General features: G+C 35.4%; 1 protein-coding gene across 1 annotated transcript; it reads right to left on the bottom strand.

Moving 5' to 3' along the window:
- Positions 1-3,649: 3,649 nt before the first annotated feature.
- Positions 3,650-17,452, bottom strand: LOC141666688 (E3 SUMO-protein ligase SIZ1-like). Its single transcript, XM_074472834.1, has 18 exons — positions 17,312-17,452; positions 17,008-17,097; positions 15,417-15,497; positions 12,752-12,794; positions 12,410-12,482; positions 12,141-12,306; positions 11,303-11,436; positions 10,385-10,453; positions 9,382-9,469; positions 9,214-9,289; positions 8,828-8,901; positions 8,529-8,636; positions 7,723-7,884; positions 6,716-6,820; positions 6,536-6,616; positions 5,276-6,446; positions 4,020-4,451; positions 3,650-3,908 (listed from the first exon to the last, which is right to left on the bottom strand). Exons 2-17 carry the CDS (start codon positions 17,029-17,031, stop codon positions 4,282-4,284), a joined length of 2,625 nt encoding a protein of 874 aa, XP_074328935.1. The 5' UTR covers positions 17,032-17,097; positions 17,312-17,452; the 3' UTR covers positions 3,650-3,908; positions 4,020-4,281.
- Between the last annotated feature and the right edge of the window lie 6,236 nt (positions 17,453-23,688).

The raw sequence follows: 23,688 nt of genomic DNA, 5'->3' as shown, positions 1-23,688 counted from the left end.
CTAGCCTTATGCTCCCGTCCGAGCTCCTCCTCGGCTTTCGTGACCCTGGCTTCAAGCTGGCTCGTTGCCTTCACCCGGATCTGGGCATCCTGGACCTTGTCGGCTATGACGGTCGCCCAAGGAACATCCTTGGGGAAAGTATAAGTTAGAGATAAAATTAAAGAGGAACAAAGGGGTATATCAGAACAGTACAGGGAAAGAACGTACCAGAGAGAGCCGATCCATAAGCTCGATAGAAGCCTCAAGAAGGTCCACATTAGCATAGACACTCTGATCATTTGGCAACATAAGGCCACGATAGAGGTCGGGCCCAACTTCCCTGCCCAATTCGGAAGACCTGGCCACGATGGAGTCCAAAGATAGTACTCCCCACTTCGGGATATAGGTCTCAATAATGTTTTCATCATGAGCCCTTACCCTGTTGCGGGGGTCGTCCAGAGTATCCAAGAAATCAGGCCGATTTTTGCCAATTAACTCCAAAGATGGCGTGGGCGAGTGAGCAGGAGATAATATGGGCGCTCGGGTATCGGCGTCCTCGAGATGAGAAGTCCCTGCAACCGCCCTCTTGAGAGCCAGCTTCTCTTCGGTTATACGCCTATTTCTCTCCAAAACTTCATGTCACTGCAAGAATGAAAACACAAGGAAAATGTTAAATACCCGAAGTCATAAGAAGCAGTTGATCTATACAAGTAAAAATAGCAGAAGAAGAAAATAAATAAATTTTACAGAAAGGACAGAAAAATGTTACCACTACCCCATAGGGCGAACAACCAGTATTTCTCCCGATTACTGGTTAACAGTAGTTTGTGAACATCCAAAGACGCGAATATTCCATAATTTGTAGCCTCTTCAGGCTCGAGATTGGGCATCAGTAATCGAGTCGGATCGACCTCGCGCCAGACCTCGAACTCCACTAAATAAATGTCAGAGATGTAACACCAGTAAGTGTGGCTTTTCTTATTGCTAGAATTGGTGAAGCACCAACCCCCCCGGCCAGCTCTTCTGCCAATGGTATAAAAACCCGGACTCTTTGCGTTTCTTCGGAAGTCGTAGTGGAACCAAAACAACCGGGTCGAAGGCTTGATTTTTGCTTCCAAGCATCGGTATTGGAAGTTGTTCATGTGAATGAATCCGTTCGGATCCATCTGGGCAAAGGCAATTTTTATTTGCCAGAAGAGACTCTTTACCAGCTTCAGGAGGGGGAGACAGAAGCCGCATTTAAAAGCAGCTTCGGAAATCCCTACTACGTAATTTTCGCAACTTGCAGGTTCGTGAGGGGTGTCATGAACTTGATCCGAGCTCTTCGGCATGTATAAATGATAAGCCCCTCGAGGGACCTGATACTCTTCGTAGGATTTTTCTATGTCTGTCTTCCTTAATTGGGTATGGTTGTTGGTTGCGGGAAAGGAATTGATATCGTTGAAATGGGCCGAACCGCATGGTATCGAAACCATGGCCCTGCTTCATCATTGGACCGATCCATGTTCCTGCATTCGAGAATGAGGAAATGTTAGCCGTTTACTCGTATTTACTAGATAAGAATAAAAGAAACAATGAGGGAATGGCCGAGTACAACAAGCCAGATCGGTCCAACGAAAGAGAGGTGGAAAAGCTAGTTTACATAGGGCTAAGGGATCGACTCCCGAAGTATGTTCCAGGGCTTGGACGATCCGAATACAGTTCAAGGCCAGTAACACACCTGCATGACATCTTTAAACCCCAAATAGCCCTCGTAGAGTCAAAAGTAATATGTAAGGGGACGGTTCCCGAAAAGCGTTTTAAGGCTTGAATATTCCGAAAAAAGCTCAAACCCATATATGCCTCCGCGTACCCTCTTTAAACCCATCTCACTTACTGGGTTTCATATCTAAACAATGCATTACAAGTCCTAAATCAATAGTAAAGTTACAACTCCCACCATGCAAAGATGAAATAATTCAATAGAAATTATGCAGGGAAAGGGACAGAAAAATTACTGTTAGACAGGAAAGTAGATGCGTTGTAGGGCCTTGGAGGGAGTTTGAATTTGTTGTTTCCCGTCTCTTGGTGCTTGCAGGGTAATGTTGCCTTGGAGGGAGTTTGGATTTGTTGTTTCCCGTCTCTTGGTGCTTGCAGGGTAATGCTACAAAGGAGATTTGTCTTTTTGCGGTGTTTGTAGAAGCGGCTAAATGATGGTACTGCAAGGAGGAAAAGTACTTATATATAGCGGTTAATGATGGTAATGTTAGAGGCCTGCTTCTCTCAGGTCCATGTTGCGTATTTGGGACGAAGACATAAAGACATTATTTGGGCCGAGAAGAGGTTAGCCCAATAACAAGGACGCAGACTGGTCCAAGAAAAGGGAAGACGCGGTCACCTAGCCACAATGTCCACTTTCCCCTCTAAGCGGAACAAACCGAAGACTCTGGGAATGCACCGTTAACTTGGTACATGTTATATACACGATATAATTAATTCATCAACACACACTTCAGATCACACAGACTATTTGTACTCCGATTTACTCACATAAACCAGTTAATTTATTCTCACACCGGAGGTGAATCGAGGGGATCGTCCCTCGCATTCTTCTCTTTACAGGCGGAAGTCAGTTCAAATCGGCAGAAAACCGGTCCCAACATCTCTAGTATGACCTCTTCCTACAAACGAATAACTTGTTGCATCAGTGTTAACTGTGCTCCCTGTCAGCCTAGGTCATAATTCCTAGAAAATTGTCAATGGTTTTATCTTGAGCAATCTATCATGGGTTGAGAGTTGTTTATGTTGATTCTACAACATCCAATATCTCCGAGCCCTTTTGGTACAACGCTAGTTCGTTTATGCATTTCCAAGTGACCAGCAAATATATGAATGTATTAGGACATCTACCGTCTTTACTTTCCCTGTATAACTTAAAATAGTATATCTCAGTTAGGCTCTGTTTGGGAGTGTTGTTGAAAACTGTTATGCTGTGATAAAAAGTGCGGGTGAAAAAAGTGTTATCAGGAAAATTAGATGATTGTTTGGTAATTTTTTTTAATTTATGCATATTTTGAGATATAATATATAAAAATAATATTTGTTGAGAAGGTTTTATAGTGAAACTGATTGTTAATCCTGCAAAAGCTGAAAAATAACTTTTTCCAAAAACTTGGGGGACATGCTTTTGCAGCTTTTAGGCCAAAAGCGTTTTTCCAGACAGTAACTTTTAAAATTCACCAAACACCTTTCTGACAGATTTCAGATTTTCAACAAAAAAATGTTATATTTATCTACAACAGTAATACCAAACGGCCCCTTAACATAGTTACTGACGGATCACATATATATGTTTCAAACCATAATGCAAGAGTATTCAACTGTGAATTGTAAATTTGAGGACACGCTCAAATAAATTTTCATATAGAAAAATATGCTTTTGAAACTGTGTTTATATTTTAATGACTGGTACAAAATATTGTACCCAGTAAAATTTTAAATTCTTGATCTGAAAGTAATTTGTACATATCTCTAACCCAATTACATTACAATTTATTGTTAACACATAAAAACAATTATATAATAAAAGTATTTATCATAGTTTGTCTCTAAACTCCTGCACTCTTATTCTAAGACGAATATCTCATGCACCAACTACTCAATAAAGCCTAAAAATCAAATAAAGAAATCATTATTGAAGGATCTGTAAATTATATTTATTAAACAAAAAATTAATTTAGACACTTCATTAGTCAAATTTCAATACATATAACATAATGGAACAACTTTTTCTCTTTGCAAGTTCATCATGGGACGACTTAATACAACAAACATTTGAAAATTTATAAGTTCTACAAAAGAATTTATACTCAACACAACCTAAATCCAGCAGCCTGTGTATTCCAATATCTACATGCAATTAGCAATCAAGAGACCCGAGTAAGCCATACCTGCAGATCAAGAAAAGAAACATAGTAGAGAGAAATAAGTAGGATTACTCTATATTAGGCAACATGAATGAGACAGTAACATCTGGATAAAAAAAACAGCTTAAAGCTCACCAGTATACGGAATTCACAGTTCCCGCCCAACTTTGCTGGACAGATTCAACCAGAACACCTTTCTGCGTCTCAGATCTCGCTGAGTCTAAGAGTGAAATTTGTCTGTAGGCCTAAAATTTACAAGTCCAAGAATGGTGCAGCAAATATAGGTGGATCACCACTTCTTCGAGTTGAGAGGTGGTTTGTCTATCAAACCTAGAGTGTACTTGAAAGTGATTCAGTTTGTCTCTCTACAATATACAATCATCCTACAACCAGGTCCTCACTCAGAATCAGAGTCGATAGATAAATAGAGTCTAGGTCTTACAGAACGACGTTTACGGGGAAACAAGAATGGGCTTTGCGATCTTTCCCGACTTGTCTTGGAGGGTCCATTACCATTCATGATATGATTATTAGATCTATTGTCATTCATACCCAGAAGCAATGAAGCTGCAAAGGCAGATGGAAAAATAAATAGGCGTTAGGTACATGTTTCAGAAGAAGAGCGTAATATATAACTTTAGATAACTGGTGGATGATAATATGTTAACGAAATATATTGTATTCCTGAACCAATCACCATCATGATCCAACTTATTAAATAATTCAAATATTACATGTAGAAGCAGAATGAAAGTCCCATAAATAAAGGAAACTGATGATCCGCAGTAATTATGGTAAAGATTACAAGTATTACATATTTATTGTAACTTCATAACTTTGAAAGAATGTTTATTTTCTCTACTTAAAGAAAAATTACTATATCATAAATAATCAAAAAAACATATTAAATCATGCACTTTGGTGTAACAAGAATCATTTGCACAAGCCCATATATATTCGTTACCCATATTATGAGACTAAACACGTAATGTGGAAAACCCTAACACTAATTTTAAGTATCATGTCCTAATCATGTACCAATTGTCAGGTCTCGTTACTTAAATGGAGAACAAGCATCTCCCATTGATCTTAATTATGTTTTACTTGTGGAAGTGTCCCTTTTTTAGATACATACTAGATAGAATTGGACAAAAAAGATCAATGGAGGTGATTCGAGTCCAAAGATTTACATGTGGCGATTAGGGAGCTAGCTTCAATCTATTTGCACGCTAGTCTAATACTTAATCAATTAATCAATCAGATGTGCTCTCCAAATTGACACCACTCAGTGTTGGCATCACCCGAAGTTCCATAAAAAGAGTATTTAGATTGGCACTACAAATACCCCCCCCCCTAATAAATAGAAATAACAGAAAATTCAATACACATACCTGTGTCAGCCAATGAATCCAAAGCACTTTCTTCGAAGGGTAATTGCTGTCTTGCATTTACTTCATTGTGTCCAGGCTCTTCGCGGGCCCCACTGCCACAACCCCCAAGGGTAAGAGAAGTCCAATCTTCAAGACAGATGTTATTTGACACATCTGGTTGATCTCTTACATTAGTCTGAGTTGCTGCATCAGAAGGCCTGGTTGGAAGAAATAACTGAAGCGACGGATCATCTCCATCAAATGCAATGGGATTATCAGCCATTCCATCATTTATTTCACTTGCAGAGAGGTGACCTGAAGAATTGGGAACAAGAGCGGTAGAACCCACAGCAGTCTCTCCAGGTATATTGTAACCATTAAATGGAGGAGGACAATTAAGGGAACCATGCGACATATTAACTAAAGGATCTGCATCAGAACCGAAAAACTGAAATCCAGGGCCTCCCTGGCTGCTAGAAGCTAAAGACCATAGAGGTGGCACAAATTCTTCTCCGTTGGTACCAAATAAGCCCAGGCATGAACTCCCTCCGGCTCCAAGGGAAGGTTCTTCAGGATAAGTAGTTGGGATTTCTGGTAGGGGAACCTCATATGAAACTCTGCCAGCATTTGACTCGTTACTTCGATACGCAGGACCAGAAGAAATAAGGAGCTCATTATCTTCGTCAGAATCACTCAAAACAATTATTTCTGCATCCCCACCTTGTGCGAAAGGAATTGGGTCCGGAATATTAAATACTGTCTCGATGTTAGGAGAAACTGAGTCAATGTTAACACCACCATCCTGATTGACACTGGGATCATCACCATCCCTACCACTACCAGTAGCACTGCTGTTTATAGGAATCCCATTACGAATACGGTTTTCATGATTCTCATGAGGTATGTTTCCAGAGTAATTATCAGGTTTGCTAACTACCCAAACCCCATTCACGTTCTTCTTGATTCCAAGTTTCAAGCCAGTATGACCTTCGGAATAACATTCTTGTTTGACCTGCTTAATAGTATCTGCATTTGATGTAGCTTCGCCATCTGTGCGTACACAGAGAGTACCATTAGGAAAACGCCATTGGAAAAGGTCCCCAAGACCCCTACGATCGTTTTCTGCCTTCACACGCCAAGAACCATCAGGCTTCACCTCTATCTCAGTAACATCTTCTCCACAACTCCGCATCTTTATATAGCAAAAAAGAATCACTATAAATGTGCACCTTTTAAAAGATTGAAGTATGAGATAATACATTGATGCATTAAGGATATTACCTTGGATGTAATTCGATTAAAATAAGGGTCGATAATAACATTCTCCAATGAATAGTTTTTAAGACAAATTGGGCATTGCCACTGCAGAAAGTAAAACCTCATAAGCACACCACTGAAGAGAAAACAAATATTAAATTGCTAGAAGGGAAAAGAAAATTCATAATCGCACTAGTTGCTTGCCTTTCGAGACCGTTGATTCATTTCAACAAATACATCAAGATCAAAGCAGCCCATATGTACACAAGGCTTAAATCTCCCAGCAACCTTCATCCTTGAGCCACTCATCTGTAAACATCATATTTTGCATATCAAATAATCATGGCAAACTGATTTCAATATGAGAAGTTCATTGTATTAATTACCATTTACTAAGGTAAATATCTAGCAACCTAAACGCTATTATCTCTATTACTTATGAATCATAGTGTAATATCAGGTTGACAGTTCATCTAGTCCATCTATTCGAACATATATACTTCCAGCCAATTCAAACTGGAAAATTTACTTGTGAACTCTAGCAAACTCAATAAAACTTGCAAAAAAATGATACATCCTGACAAGCTTTGCAATCTGTCATGATGCTGGCACTTAACAAGAAACACAGGAAAATAACATAAATGAAGAGATGTTTCTATGAAATTTTTACGTGAGAGCCAAGATGGGAGCATCAGCAGAATATTTTATCATGCACCAGCCCATCCCAATTATGAAAACATATGCAAGACGCAAGCCCGGGTATTTTGGTCACATCACCTCAAAGCAGCAAAAATATGCAAAGGGAAAATGGGGAAGAATAAAAACAAGGGGAAGAAAAAGGGGGGGAGAAGAAACTAGTAGTTCAGTTTTTTTTCTATTATTGGGGAGAGAGTGGACATCTCGAAGTCTATTGTATTTTTATTTCTAAGTAGATTAATTGAGAGGAGAAGTTATATCAGGTATATTAGCATTTCAGTTGATATAGCGTCATCTTTACTCTTTCATTAAATTGAATTGAACTGAAAGGCAGCAAATTTTTCTCAATTTCTCAGGGCAACCAATGAAGTGATACTTTTTCTATGCAGCTTGTTGCGAAAAAACCACTACCAAGATCTGTATATGCAATAATGTATCAGAAATGTACTTGCTACTTACTGGACACCGAAGTTTTATATATGAAAAAGCTAGTCAGAAATGAACTTGCTACTTACTGGACAACGTAGACTAACTGGAATGGAATCTGCAACAACTTCCAGATCACTGTCACTATCGGCATTCTCAGTGGCAGCACCACCACCAACACATCGACACACACGGGCGAGGGCATCTTCAAAGATTTCACCGTCAGATTCTTTTGGAATCAGGTTCAAAATCTATAGAACACAATAAAAGGCATAAGAAAATGAAACAAGATAGACAAATGTGAAACAGCAAAAAGATAACCCCGTGTCTACCCACTACAGAATGTCAAGTTACACTTGCAAGTTGCAACTTCTTCGCAAACTAGAAGACTGAATTCCTAATGTAGCATACTCCAAATAAAAAGGGCTTTTCAAAGGCGATTACAATAATGTCATAAAATGGAAAAATTAATTACAACAAGAGTCCATAGAGGATCTTACATTGTAATTTTATATGTTAGCATTGCACTTCACTGACATTAGAATCAACAACACTAGGTACTGGGTGGTAAATTGTAATTTTAGCATATTGTTACTAAATTAGCTTGCATTTATTCTATCTGCCCCCCTCCCAAACTCACACACACAAAATGAAGGGGAGAAACAGAAAAGGCTACATGATAAGAAAATGGGTATGGTGCACACAGAAAACTAAGAAGTATTGAGCAACAAGATTTATTGGAGGCAAAATAGTAGCATGATGAGTTAAAAATTTTTGGAAAAAACAAGAAGCAGCTACTGCGACGGGCCAAACTTCAGATGCCAATGACCCAAGTAGACAATAAAGAATTAACAGCTGTGAATTAAAAAATATATCAGGAAATTTATGGACCTACCTGTTGAACTGTACGCCTCTTTATGATTCTGACACCCAGACAGAAGACCCGAGCATCACATCCTGTCAAGGAGATTTTATTCATCCCATCTCTGGTACAAGGTGTAATCTGACAAAACCAGTTAGTATGAACATTATGAAAAGATCATATAAAAAATAGTAGCACAGAACTACTAAATTGGAAATTTGTTTCACTGACACAAGAACAAGATCAAAGAAAAATTGTCTAGATTCTACTTTATACGGAAAAAAATATATAAACTCTAAATAATCTACAATACAGAAAGGTGGCAAACTTACAACAGGGCCATCATCACGACCATTGGCCCCTAACAATTGCGAACCAGGCCTATTTATGGCTCGCACAGGCACACCTGTTAGAAGAAAAATGGCTTTAATAGAAGGGAATAAAAGATATAGGTATGCAGCTATAGATAAAGAAAAAAGAAGACAGTGCATGAATTTGCTAAACATAAGCCATTGCAAAAGAAAATACGAATACAACTTCCTCAGCTATATCGTGTCACTAATTACATGAATAGGACCCATGTACTCATTACTACATAAGCTAGAAATTGGAGATATATCACTTCTTAAGGAAAAATCAAGATAATACAACAATCTTGAGCTTACAGCAACACCCCTGCCCCAAAAAATATAAGAAAACCAGAAGTTGAAACACGCACCATTGACTTGAAGGTCTGCATATTGTGGCCATTGTAACCTAAAGGAAACCTTGTCATTAAGGAGCATACACCATGCCTACACATTTGTATATACTATAGTTAGTAACAATTATAAACTTCAAATAAAGACTAGGTCCTCTGAACATAACTGCTGCAAGTCAAGCAAACCTGAACATCATACTCCGGCTTAGCCAACAAGTCCTTGTCCGCTCTAGTGAGTTGAAATGTTTTTTCAATACTCTGTACTGGATTGGTTCTGCAAACAACTTATTTAATTAAGTGCAATTTAAGTCAAGTTAAATGCACATGAAGCAAATTGAATTGTACCTCTGCAATACAGTTATGCACAATGCCCACATACAAGCACCGTGAGTGCATACAAATTTCTGTTTTTGTTGGTAAAGATAAGCTTTTTAGCAAAAGATATAGAACATACACAAGCTAATGGCCCCGGCATCCCACAAAAAGTGTTGCTATTATTAACAAACTATGCACCTAAAATACTGCTATTCTATTCCACTAACCACAAGCTAAAAATGAACTTTTCATAGGAACTATGAATCTAACATAGTGCAGAATCTTAGGGCCTAAAGAAAAGCATGAAATGGAAAGATAAAGGGAGTGAATCAACGCAGATTAGATGAATTGAGAAAAGGTTCATAGGCGAGATGTTTTTGAACAACCAAACTTTACAAAGCTCCCGCGTACAAATGAAGATGTAATTTCAAATACATAGGCAAGACCATAAAGACAAGTACAGCATCAAGCTCCAGAACCTTTTAAAGGATAAGCTACTGACTGGAAACATTGATCCTCTAGCATGGAAGCTAAGTAGCTAATAATATATGAACAGAAACAATATACATCTTCACAGTTATAAATAATAAAGAATATAGTGTCGGCTGACTAACTGAGTTACATTTATATGCCTACTCCGAAAATAGATATATATAAAGGTCTTGATAATCAAATATAAGATTGATTGAAGTTAATGGATTCATTGTCAAATCTTAACCTGCTATTATTGAAATCATACCTACTTCCCGCTCTTAAATTAATCCAATATCATCAATATGAACATGATATTAATCTAGCACGAAGAGCAAGGCACGAATGATAGATTCTACCAAAGTGACAATAAAGGATAAGTACGAAAAATACAATCACTGACCCATCTGTTGGACGATTTGCAATACTCAACTTCACGGGATATAAAGGATGTGCCATTGTCACCAAGAAGCTGCAAATAATTCAAGAAACGAAAATACTAGCTGATGAAACAGGGATATGAAATCCGAAGCACGCATAAATGCGGGTACCAAAAAATAGCTAAAGGTTTTCTTAATTACTAAATGTACACGTCACATGGGTACACCTAGGGGCTGATCCAAGACTACTTTTCACAGGAAACACACGGGATAATTTTTAAATAATTATTCTTAAAATTTTCCAATGTTTCTAGAGGTGGTGGTGGTCTCTATCCTTTTGTGGAAAAGTTTAATGGTGAAAAAAGAAGATAAAAATATCAGAGGGTGGTCATGTTCCTCCATACCCCTTACTAAATACTCCCTTCAACAGCGATCAGATAGCTTCCAATGTCAATAGAGGCATGCCGATTTCAATTGTTGAGAAGGTAATTACAAAGTAACAGCTTAGAATTTATAAATCATAATTCAAAAGAAACTCATCTGCTTAATGTTTCACATAAATTCCTATTTGAGAGAGATTGTGGACGTAGACAAACGCAATGCAAGCAGGAGATAGACAGGCATGCACCAAACCAAATGCACCAGCATCCATAATGATATATTGTTTTTTTTTAGGGGGGGGGGGATACTACCTAAATAAGATGGGACAGGCAGTATAAGCATGTACAAAGAGATTACATAAACTATAGACTTGCCAAAACTAAAAGGCCACCTGGTATGCAACAAAATAATGTGCAACCATCTACTAAAAGCTGAAATCTGCAATAAATAACACATCAATGCTAACCACTAAACAGGCCCAATATAAAAAAGCATGTGGAAGGACGAAATGCATGCAACACCGCAAAAGGTTATAATGTGAAAAATGAGATAATACTTACGGGTCTGCACGATTAAGTCTACAGAGTTCACAGTAAAAAACATCTGGTGGGGCTGGTATAACACCTTCTGTAACTTTATCTGGAATAAGGACACAGCCAATGTGCTGCCACACATTACATCTAGAATCTTCACACTGCATCAAAAGTAATTAAAATTACAATTAACACAAGTGGCAGTAGTAGAAAAGCTGAACATGTTACTCAAAACATAGAGCATTTTCTTGGCATCCAATAGTTACTGCAGAATGTGGTGCATTCAGTACACTCCGTCTCTTATACATAGGTTATTCACAAATCACTGTTTAGTATAATTTCCTCATAAATCAGCTTGGTTTTTTTATATTGTCAGTATATTCTAGTAAATAGACTTTCAATTTAAAAATTAAAAACTGATGCACTTAGTTCCAAAGAAAAGATTTTAGATATATAAAGTTACCCCCTAGATTTAACCACCTCAGCATACAGGACTAACAGTTACCTAGCCTAGTTAAACCTCATAAATTATATAGTTTTATAATTTATAAGTGATCTCATGAATTTCGAGAATCATCCTACGTGAACAAATTCTGAATTTTGACAGATATTCAACATATTCAGTATGTTAATATTGCAAGTAAGAGTGATGGCAATTGAAAATTAAAAAATATGTATACTATCCCAACACCTCTTGGTGTAGTGGTATCTCCCTCGCTCCCTTTACTGGATGTCGAGGGTTCGAACCTTGTCATAGAGAAGGCGAGTGTGTGTAACTAGCAAACAAAAAAGATATGTATACTAGGAGGGGAAGGTAGATAAACTACTATGAAGATATAAGAAGGTGTTTACGAGTTGACATTACCTTAATCATTGAATCAGCCTGTAATGAACTTCCACATAAGCATCGAACCTTATCCATCTTATGAGAAACTTCAAGTTCGGGTTCTTTAAATTTTACATTACTGCTGTCAGACACACCCTGCCCTTTTGATGCTAAGTCAGTTGTTGCCCCAGATACCTGCATTTTTCTGGAGGGGGAGGGGGAAATGTTTTGCAAGGATGTGAGGTGACAAAAAAGGGAAAATGACCGACATACGGTCTAGTGTAACACATTATGGAACACATACACACCTGTAAGTATCATCTACGAGTTTCGCTACCTCTTCCTTCCTGACGGCATTTTTTTTTACCCACATTCCAGACACTATTCACAGAAAAATATTAATGGGGAAAATAAAAACACACATTTATATAAACACAAAGTAAAAAAACCAGATATTCTTATGTAGCGAAAGTACAATCATATGTACCCCGGTAAAAACTCTCAATTTAAAATCTTAATTTGGCACAAGTGAGTTTAAAATATGGCGGAATATCTATCCGTAATATACAGTAAATGTAATAATGAATAATTAAAGCAAGAGTGAAGACCACCAAACTATGGTTGTTAAATGATTAAAAGAGAATTCATACCTTGATCATCAGACAATATGGCTAATATCCGATCAACAAGGTCCTGCAGAAAAGGAAGGGCAAATGCACAATCAGAGACTGCATGTTACGGTTTATGCATACAACCCCACCTTAAACACAAAATTACAAATTTAGTATTATATGTATAATTAATTCAAGATATCAGGTAGTAGCTGATAAGCAATACATAACTGCAGGTAGAGTTTTGAAGATGGTGGGCTTGAACTTAACATGTACAATATGTTAAAGAATTTTACTTCATTCTGAAAATGTCTGGTCCAACATGAAGGTTGGAATTTTCAGGCACAATGTATGGACCAAATATTTGCTTCAACAGGTTGGTTACCCTACCCTGCCAAACCAGTCTCCTACTTTTAAGGAGACCACTCTACATGAACCAGCTAAAAGACCTTACACGGGAATAAGATTACCGAGAGTTAGGAAATAAAGCTATGCCAACACTAATAAGCAAAAGACCTGGCCTCACTTGTAGTCTGTAGGGACTTGAGACATTCAATACATTTCACTTCCCAAAATTTCGACCCAACTTTTTTTATAGTCTTTCTAACTACGCTTCGAAGCTCCCTGCAGCTAAACATTTTGCCTATCACCACCACAGCTGCTGCCAACGAAGGGCTCTCAACCATTCGACATAGGCTAAGTGTTAAATATTCAGTCATCAATATTTCTTTACAAATTTCTATATATATCCCTACACCATATTAACTTGAGTGTCAAAGTCCCTTTAGCCAGCAACTTCCCAAAGCTCACATAACCTTCTTTATCTCATTGTTTGACAGTTAACCTCTTCGTGCCATCACCCGACCGAGATAAGAGATTTACCCTCTAAAAATAGCAACTAATATTGAAAAACAAAAGACAAGTTCCGGCATAGGGGCGCAACACTCCGAGAGCTTCAGGACAGCTTATATTTTGTAGATAATAACCACTAAAGGAAATTTTATGTACAATGAACACATTTGATATGTTTTGCAGAACTAGTTACCAGAACCAAATGCTTAAAGTTTGTGGCATAAAGTAGACAGAATAATATGAGCCTCAACATCAATGGAGAACTGCGTACTCAAGATAGTGGCTAAAATTTACTGCAACAATCACACAAAATTCCGTGGACTTGTACAATTTAGGAAATACTTTACATGTGCACTGTGAAAACATGAGCATGAATGAAGTATGAACAAGCTTGACAAGATTAATGACCATTCATTTTTGATGTAATGGAAGAGAACTAGAAACAACATCGGTGATCATTAAGGACTACACCGTCGAGCATATATAGCTAGCTGACAAAATGAATGGACATTTAATCTATGAGGTCTATGTTGAGCCCTTACAATCAAAGATTTGCTGAACAAAGGCTGCAAACAAGTACATGATTTCAGAACGGGAACACTGGAGCATACATGGTAATTCAAAAGGTGAAATAACTTGTATGGGTAATCTCAGAGGTTTGTTACAACTAACTCCAAGTGAAAGGCTTTTCCTGGTCATCTGTATAACAAATAACATAGGTTTAAGCATCGAGGAGTTGTCAAGATAGGAGTACTAGTAAGATGGAGGGTAGTAACAAACTAACAATCGTAGAGGAAGTATAGGAATATTAGTTTCAAGGGTATTATGCTATTTACTAACTTACATGTCCAGAGTAGTATAAATAGGAGTTGTATTGGACGATTACAGTTACGATTTGAAATATATGAAAATGGAATACTGTGGGGGTTACAATGTTTTTATAAGGAATAGAAACCCTAATAAATAATCTAATGGACTAAGGCCCATAACAATTGGGCTTTATTATAAATAACCTACTTAATTGATAATCTACTAGCCCCACATATTTAACACAAACAAATTATTTTAATCCTCTCTAATCTTAATACATATAAACTTATAAATAACATATATAAGCATTCTTCATTCCCATTCCTTATCAAATACGTTTCACAACTCTCTCTTTATTGCTTCTCTTTTAAAAAAAAAGTGGATATATTTCCCTGCAAGTTCTGAACTGAATTCTGTTCTCTATATATTTATCAGCCTAATCTCTCTGTTTCTATCTCTCATCTTCTATACTGGAAAGCAGGGGTGCAGCACTTAGGCCCGCACCACGCACCCGGTGCGGCGGTGCGTAGGGGATGCGGCAGTGTCTTTTTATATACATGACTGACTACTTGGACTTAAACTTTATACTTCTAAAATAATAGTTAATTTAATTTTTCAAGCTTATATGGTTAATACTTAATGAACAAGATTTAATTCTTTCAAAAAAATAACAAGATTTCTAATATAAATTGATGCAATTGGCTTTTTTTATATACAGATTCCTAATAAGTTACTTGTGACTTGTGAGCAACGGAAAATTTCAATTTATTTGTAGGCCAAATCCTACTTGTCTTCCTGCCTTTTTTTTTTTGAATTGTATGCTACTATTCCTTTACATGAATATGTAAAAAATTCACACTAAATACAGAGTTAAGGAAAACATGTTTGCTCAATTTTGATATTCTAGTCTATAGGCAACTAAGGAGAGAGGGGATGCTTGAAATATATTAACAGCATCAATTCGCAAGAGAAGTTGATATTAAATAATCAATGCAAAAACAGTGAGCCAAAACAAAACAAAAAAAACAACTCAATGCCGTACCTGCTTCTTTCCTTGCTTAGAGAGACCAAGTTTTGTCAGGACATCCTTGAGCTCCTTTATCCGAAAATATGCCAATTTGTCCTGTAACAGAGTACAATTATATTAAAATCAGTCAGAAAAAAAAAGGGAAATTTGATACACAGGAACATATGAAAATTTTATATCATAAAATACACTTTGCCAAAAAAAACTGACTAATTTTAAAAATTCCATTTATTAATATATAAAATTTATCTGAAAACTGTATCTAATACACAGTATCACAACGTAGATTAAGCACTATAAAACCACATCCGCAGCAATAAGAACCATGAAGAAGCAAGAAAGTACTCCCTCTGTTTTTTTTTATTTGTTGCTTTGACTTTTGCACACATTTCAATGTGCTCTTACCGGCTAGTTAAAATTATCATTTGTAAAATTTTCTTTTTGTAAATAAAAGTAGACAACTTATATTTTAATTCACAAAAAGAAAATTTTTAAAATCATATTTCTAACTAGCCGGTCAAAGCACATTGAAATACGTGTAAAAGTCAAAGCGACAAATAAAAAAAACAGAGGGAGTAGTTAAATACCATAGAACGGGGAGATAAATGAAACAGGATCTCGATTTAATGGATTTCATCCCGGAAATGTCAAAAGAAGAAAAGAATCACACTGAAATACCTATTTAGTCCCTCCCCCGAAAAAATAATATCAGGTAAGTTAGATTCAATAAATCTAAGGATAGATACAGATTCCATTATCCGGATTCTTCAATTTTGCCCTCTGTCAACCAGATATGACATGGTTATATGCTCTGAGTCAGATCCATCGTACGAAAGCCAGACACTTCAATTTCAAGCACTCTAGTTCAAAATTATTTACAAGGCCCACAACAAATTGTTTCTAGAGAGGGATGTCCATAGATTACTATTTCCATGAATCCTTTTAATTTTTGATATTATTTTGACGTAAACAATTATGTATATGTTTTTTATTAGTAGAAGACACTAATATGCATATGTAAAGTATATAAAAGTAGGTATAGTTTCACTAATGTGAAGGTTATATGCTGAAGCTCAGCAAGAGTGCCAATTTGGGATCCATATCCACGAATCTTGACTTTTTAGAAACTAAGAGGGTGAAACTTGGATCCACACATGTGTCCGACACCCATATCCGTGTTCGGCCATAACGCACCAATATATTACAAGTTAAACAGCCGCAAAGTTTCCGAAGTATCCGTCACAAACTAAAGTGCTGCCGGCATGCAAGCAACAACATGTTCGCAATTTGGCATATTATACCAAACATATAACACTCAATATACAATGACACCAACCAGCACACCTCTGTCCACAAAAAAACAATAAATCTCCACGTAATTACGTAATTTAAGATTATACTCTCTCCGCCACCCAGCATCTAATTTTCAATAAGAAGTACGCACTATTCATAAATAGCTGATTTCCGCTAAGTGGCTCAATGAAGTTCAATTGAGCAATCATCAGACCAAATCACAGGAACTTAACTAGTACATAAAAACCACTACCTGACTCGTGCTGCACGTGTCAATACAATTACAAAAAATTAAAAAATAAAAAAGGAATACCTTGCAACTAGCAGCTAAATCCATCTTAATATCACAACTGCTTCTTCTTGCAAGAACAAATTTATGTATGAATATAATTTACAATCAATCCTGATGAGAGAGAAAAAAAAAAGTCAAAACGAACACAATCATTATCAAATTGAATAATAAACAGGTGAAACAATAGAAACATAATGAATCAAAAAAAGAACAAAGAGAGTAGTAACAGAAATACACAAATGAAGTGAAATATGTAAAATATAAAGAAGGGATGAAATTGAGGTGAATTAAGTTACGATGCGGAGGGAGGGAGGGAGGGAGATACCTCGATCGAAGAGCCTGCTGCCTTTGATTGACCCCCAACCTAGGCTACAGACGCTGACTCATTTTGTTCACCGGACGTATCGCTTATTATTCAATTGGGTTTGTTGTGCCCACTTAAATCCGCGGTTTAGGATGTTTCATGTGTCATGGACTCATGGCCCCCTTGTGCCTCTGTTATTAAACTTAGTGCAGCTATTATGTTCACACGCCTATTATTTTTTAATTAACCCCCCGGCCCATTTTTTACACTTTTTTTTTCGTTTTTGCTACTTTAAACCTTTTTTTTTCGTTTTTGCTATATTTTAAAGTTGATTAATCATTGTTCGATAAAAAAATAACTGATTAAGCGAAAATCGGGTTTAAATTATTTTTAAAAAAAATCGATCAACAATCGGATAAAATTGTTTTAATCTGTCAAATTTGGGTTAATCGTCAAGAGTGATTTGAAAATTCGGGTTAATCGTCAAGAGTGATCTGAAAATCATATTGATTAACATACTCTCAGGAGCAATCCCAAAACTCTAAATGCGTATATATAATTACATCTTTATTCTTATTATCTCTATCAGAGTACCTGAAAATAAACTCAATATTGAAACTTAGTAGTTCACAAAAATTGTCTTTAACATTTGGCGCCGATTATGAGGATCTTCTAGAGAACAAAGAAGAAAATTCGTTAAATATCCATTAAATTTTCATAACTGTCCAAGCTTTCACATTTCTAAAGCTCGGTATTTGTCCACGCCAATGGCTCAACAAACATCCTACAAAACTCCTATTTGTACCTACAATATATTTAGCAACTTAATCATCGGCATAACCTCTCAGGATTAAAAATCCACGGTCACTCGAATTGTCGTCGACAATTATGGCCGTAAAATTAATTTGGGAACTTCTTGTGTGCTTCATCATCAACAAGTTAAATATCATCCTAACGTTATGGATGTAAGAAGTATCATCATGGCGATAAGAGACATATCTAACATTCAAAATAAAAGTGAAAATAAAAATGTTGGTACCGGGAGTTTGGAATAAGAAATCAATAAAGCGTATGGCGACGCAGAGCGGGAGGTATTTGAATCAAGACAACGTCAGACTGGAAGGTTTCGTAATGAAAAAAATCAAAGAAAAATTAGGGAGGTGAAAGATCATTAACAAAAACTTGCAAATGAATGACGCCAACTTCGAGATAAGTTAAGCTGAGAAACACTGCCACATGGTCGGTCACATTATCGACGATCACCTTTAGGATACTGATCACTGAGAAGAATGAGATCTAGGTCAAGGGATCGGCATCATAAAGTAATTAATGTACCACAGAAAAGATCACCACCTTGTGGAGGCAATTCATCATGTGATGTTGATGATCATAGAATCAATGGTAGACGAAATAATGGAGGCCCTGACGGCAAAAAAAAGTAATATTAGTATATGTCATAGAAGTAACAATAATGCTGAATATAGAGACAATGAAGATTATCATCATCAGCATGATGATTACCATATGAGAAACAATGATAATGATCACATAAGAAATATGTATGATGATGATGGTTGGTGCAATAACAACACCAAACATGATGAAGCAACCCTTTACCGAGTGCATTTATAAAATATGGAAAGAAAGAGCCGACAAACTTATGTCGAGCTAAAAATGAAGGACCATACAAAATCTCAAGTATTCACAATCCGAAACTTGCAGAATCGAGAAAAAAAATATACCAACTAATCTAATTTGATGAAATGTTATTCCTAGATTATCATTGGCATCAACATCATTAATAAATTTAAATAAATTGATATTGATAAGCTAATAATTTATCTATTTATGTAGGATGTACGTATTTTTACTATTTATTTGGATTTTTATCATCGTTGAATATGTTGTATTGGCTATTTTTTAATAAAAAATTTATTTCTTTCATTAATCTTGATATACATGTTCAATTTTTCCCCTTACGATTTAACTTGGTAGTTTGATTTCATTGTGCAATCAAGTCATTTTAGACTAGAACATTTATCCAACCCAAATAAATACTCAACAAAGGTCACAAGGGGCAACAAATTTGATACACTCCGAATAAGACATTAATCGTCAAACACTTGGGGGCATCAAACATATCTAATCCTAACCTCGTCGCATATCGATAATTAATTGGAGACAAAAAAATTGATAAGGTCCCGACTTATGATATATCGACACTCACAAGACTTGTGACCTATCAACGATCAACCGGGGGCAAAAAATTTGATAAAATCCCGAATTTTGATTTATCGACACTCGCAAGACTCGTGACTTATTGACAATTAACTAGGGATAATTGACAACTCAATTCCAACTTATGATTTGTCAATACTCATGGACGGACAAGAGAATCCTCTATAGTACACTAGTGAGATATCCCTTCAAAATTAAAGCAATAAATCACTTGTGGGCACATGATATATCGGGCCATATATATGCTTCAGTGTGAAGGTATGATGGTTATGTTAGTGTTTGTGCCTTAGAGACAACAATATAATGTTTTAGTTTAAGACATTTGGATTATTAATGTTTATGTTCTATCGATTATTCCCTTTATAATTTATTATATCTTAATTCACTGTGATATAAATGTTAGATTAATAAATGTCCTTGGAATATGATATGAATTCTATATTTCTAAGTATGTGACTTAGAAATGAGATTATGAGAATAATATCAATATTCTTAAAGGTCCCTAGTCGAATCTTATTATTAAAGGACAGTAATAATACATTAAGACTAATGTGTTTGTTGACTGATGATCAAATCTCATTGATAATAGGTATGATGATACTAAAGTCAAAATACAGGCACATGTATTAGATACATGGTGCTCGATTGACTAGAATACATGTGCTCGATTGACCAGTTGTGAGATAGTACATGTTTATAGTGTCATAGGTTATTCTCACAGTGATAATAATGTAATGGTCCTAGAGATGAAGTCATTATATTTCTATACGAGAATTAAAATACTTTGATTCCATTAAAAGTTATCCTTGATCGGGTAATGATAAATGTGAACATTGGGTATATTATGAATCGTATGAGAAATATGAATGATCTAGATGGGATTTAACTCTCCTATTTTAGGCTGATATTATTGGACTCTTTTGTGACCTAGATTATGAAATGCGCGGCCGCACTCAAATGTTGATTTGATATAATAGTCTACTCATTGATCAAGGAAACATGGATTAAACTATGATGAGGATGTGACATTACATGTCTCTAGTTTAATCTATAATATTGGTTAAAGGGATTATATTACATTGTACATTATCACGAAATGTTTAATTGAATCACCGATTTAATTATTATTACTTGGGTAGCAATGATGTATTACTAGATGTCGCTCATTTTTTATAATTTTAATATGAGATATTAAAATTATTGCCAATGTAATAATAACCTATAGGGTCACACACAAAGAACGCTTGAAGGAAAAATAATTTAAATTATGAATTTAAATTAAATAAATAATTTATTTTATTTATGATATTAATTAAGTATGACTTAATTAATTAAATAAATAAAATAGAGAAATTACTTAAATTAATTCCGAAATAAGTTATTAATTAATTAAGTGTGGCTTGATTAAATAATAAATTGGGATTTCATATTAGTATTAATTATAATTAGATTATAATTAGAAAACTCATTCTTCTCTCTATATAAACTCTTTGAGGGCTGATATATATATATATAAGGAAAACATGGTTTACAAAACCCTAGTCATTCAAGGAGAAAGAGGAAAGGTAGAGATGGAGTTTTCGGGTGCTAGTATAGATCAATCATTCAAGAAAAGCGTTCGTGTTGATATCGTGGAGCGTAGATCGCGAGAACGGGATACGTGTTGATTAAAAAAGGTTTAGAACTCCATCAATCCTCCATTAATGAACTCTTACAGCTTCTTTAGGGTAAATAATTTTATTACGAATTAAATATCTATTTTCGCATGGATTCTGTATAGGGTTTCGATTTTTTCACATTTTTAATCATTTTTTCAGTTGCGTTTTATACCTCAAAACCCTTAAATGGCATCAGATCTACTTGCAAAAGTGTTTAATTCATTTATGTGTTTAACCCTTTTTGATATACAAGCATGTACATGATTTTCCATATCTTAATGTTGATACAATATATTTGTACATGTATAGTTTGAATATACGATATTCATGTGAGTTGTATAATCATAAGATGATTATATAATCTGTATGTATACTGATATATACATAATTTATGTTTGCTTTTATTATAAGAATCATATTAGATACGGATTCTAAATCAGATGTCGCAGATTCTCTAAAATTTGGGTCTGTTGTCCGATTTTCGCGAACGAATACCCTATTCCATAGGGAATCGAGCGTCTGAACAAAATTGATAGATTAAGCTATCATCGACTAGTCTTTAAGGCATTTGCCGTCGTTTACTTCTTGTAAACAACAATTTGATGGTTTCAGAATTTGATTCTGATTTTTTTTAATTTTTTCCATATTTTATTTTTATGATTAGATCACGATGGGTATGCTATGTTATGATTAGATTATGAGTTTTAACATGTTCTCAAGTATTAATTGAGCATGGTGGCTTATGACCTTTAGATTAATGCTTTTGGTTTTTAAATACGTCTTGCATGTCGTTTGATCTTGTAATTATTAAATCTCGAATGTAACTCGAGTTCTTCTTATAAGTTCATTAGATTATTTTTTATATTTTATTAATATAATGTACATCAAGACATGAAGACTTAAAGATCAAGAAAGGACAATTTCATGGAGATCATCTAAGGAAATAATATTAGGAAGAAACCCAAGAAAAAGAAAACATGTAATATTTAGCTTGTATTGATTTTACCACCTTAGAGTGACTACATCTTCATCATTAGCTTGGTGAAGATCACATAGGATGAAGCCATAACCAACCACATTTACTTTATTTCACTTTACATATATATGCTCATATGACGAATGTAGGTGTAGAGTAGTTTAATGATCCATACTTAATTAGATTAAAGATTTATGTGTTAGATACGACACCCATGCCATGCTTGATAAACAAGATAAAATCTGTAATGATTCAAGATTTAAAATTAAACAAATGATTATGATATTCTCATTTTATGAAACACAGAATAAAATACTAATCTTCCTTATTTCCGACATGGGGCAATTTTGTCAAAAGCGGGCTCATTGAACTTGTAAGGTTGTGGGTTTTAATAGAGACCATTGTGACTCCCTCACTACCTGGAAATCAAACTATTGACGAGTATTGATTTAAAGTATTTTATTCAAAGAAAAATTATGAATCTATTTATGATGTGATCATGATCGTTTTAAAATTAACCAAACCCTAAATTTAATATTAAGTTGATCAGATGTCTTCCAATGAGTCTAATGCGTTAACCCCTAGATCGATAAGGAGTGGTTTCGCCAAAATAAAGTACTCCCATCTATTGTGGGAGATGTATTGACGTATATTGATACTTTTTGACTATTGGGTTTGACTTGACTAAGTTACCACAATAGGATTGTGAACTTAGAGGTATAGAGTTTGGTGAGATTTATTAGATAAATCTAAACAAATATTTTTCCACCAAGCTATTCAAGAGTTATATAATTGATATAATTGACAAATATTATCTACCTAAATAATCATATTTTAGGAGAAAAGCCAAAACTGACCTAACGCATGGCGAAATATGGATCTTAGCTCACTAGAAAGGATATAGAAGATATTCTTTTCGAATTAATAGTTAGGGCTATTGATTTGATAAAAATAGTGGGAGATATATATTGTGAATATATATGAATAATCACTTGAACATAATTTAATGATTATCTATACACTAATTCATTTTATGCACTTTAATATTGTAGACATCAAATGACAAATAACACAAATAACTTCTCTATATAATAGTCCTTGAGAAGGACAAGATAATATGAAATAATTTCCTCGAATGACATGGGAACTGGAGGATCATCCTCAGGTTCAAGGATGTCACTCAATCCCCTCCCTTATTTCTTCAAGCTGAGAATGAAAAATGTGTTGAACAAAATGCTTACCAGAAGCAAATTGATTACACGACTGATATTTCATGTCTCATGCTTGCAATTATGAGTGCTGACCTCTAGAAGCAACAATACCATAATGATGCTTATGATGTGATTGAGCACCTTTAAAGGATGTTTGAATGATAGGCTCGTCAGAAAGATTTGACAATAATAAGGCACTATAATTTTGTATTAATGGGAGAATGATATCCGGTTGGACCACATGTTATAAAGATGATAGGTATACGTACCTTGATATTTTGGGTTTCAAGGTTGATCTAGAGACTCAGTTTGATT

This window comes from Apium graveolens, chromosome 6, assembly GCF_009905375.1.
Source record: "Apium graveolens cultivar Ventura chromosome 6, ASM990537v1, whole genome shotgun sequence".
NCBI lineage: Eukaryota > Viridiplantae > Streptophyta > Magnoliopsida > Apiales > Apiaceae > Apium > Apium graveolens.
The sequence above is the reverse complement of the archived record's forward strand: the minus strand, read 5'-3'. Positions and strand labels throughout refer to the sequence as shown.

Coding starts and splice junctions, on each gene's coding strand:
- LOC141666688 (XM_074472834.1), bottom strand. CDS start 17,031: ATGGATTTAGCTGCTAGTTGCAAG. Junction 9,290..9,381: donor AGCCGGAGTATGATGTTCAG/GTTTGCTTGACT, acceptor ACAAATGTGTAG/GCATGGTGTATGCTCCTTAA. Junction 6,447..6,535: donor TTAATCGAATTACATCCAAG/GTAATATCCTTA, acceptor TGCTATATAAAG/ATGCGGAGTTGTGGAGAAGA.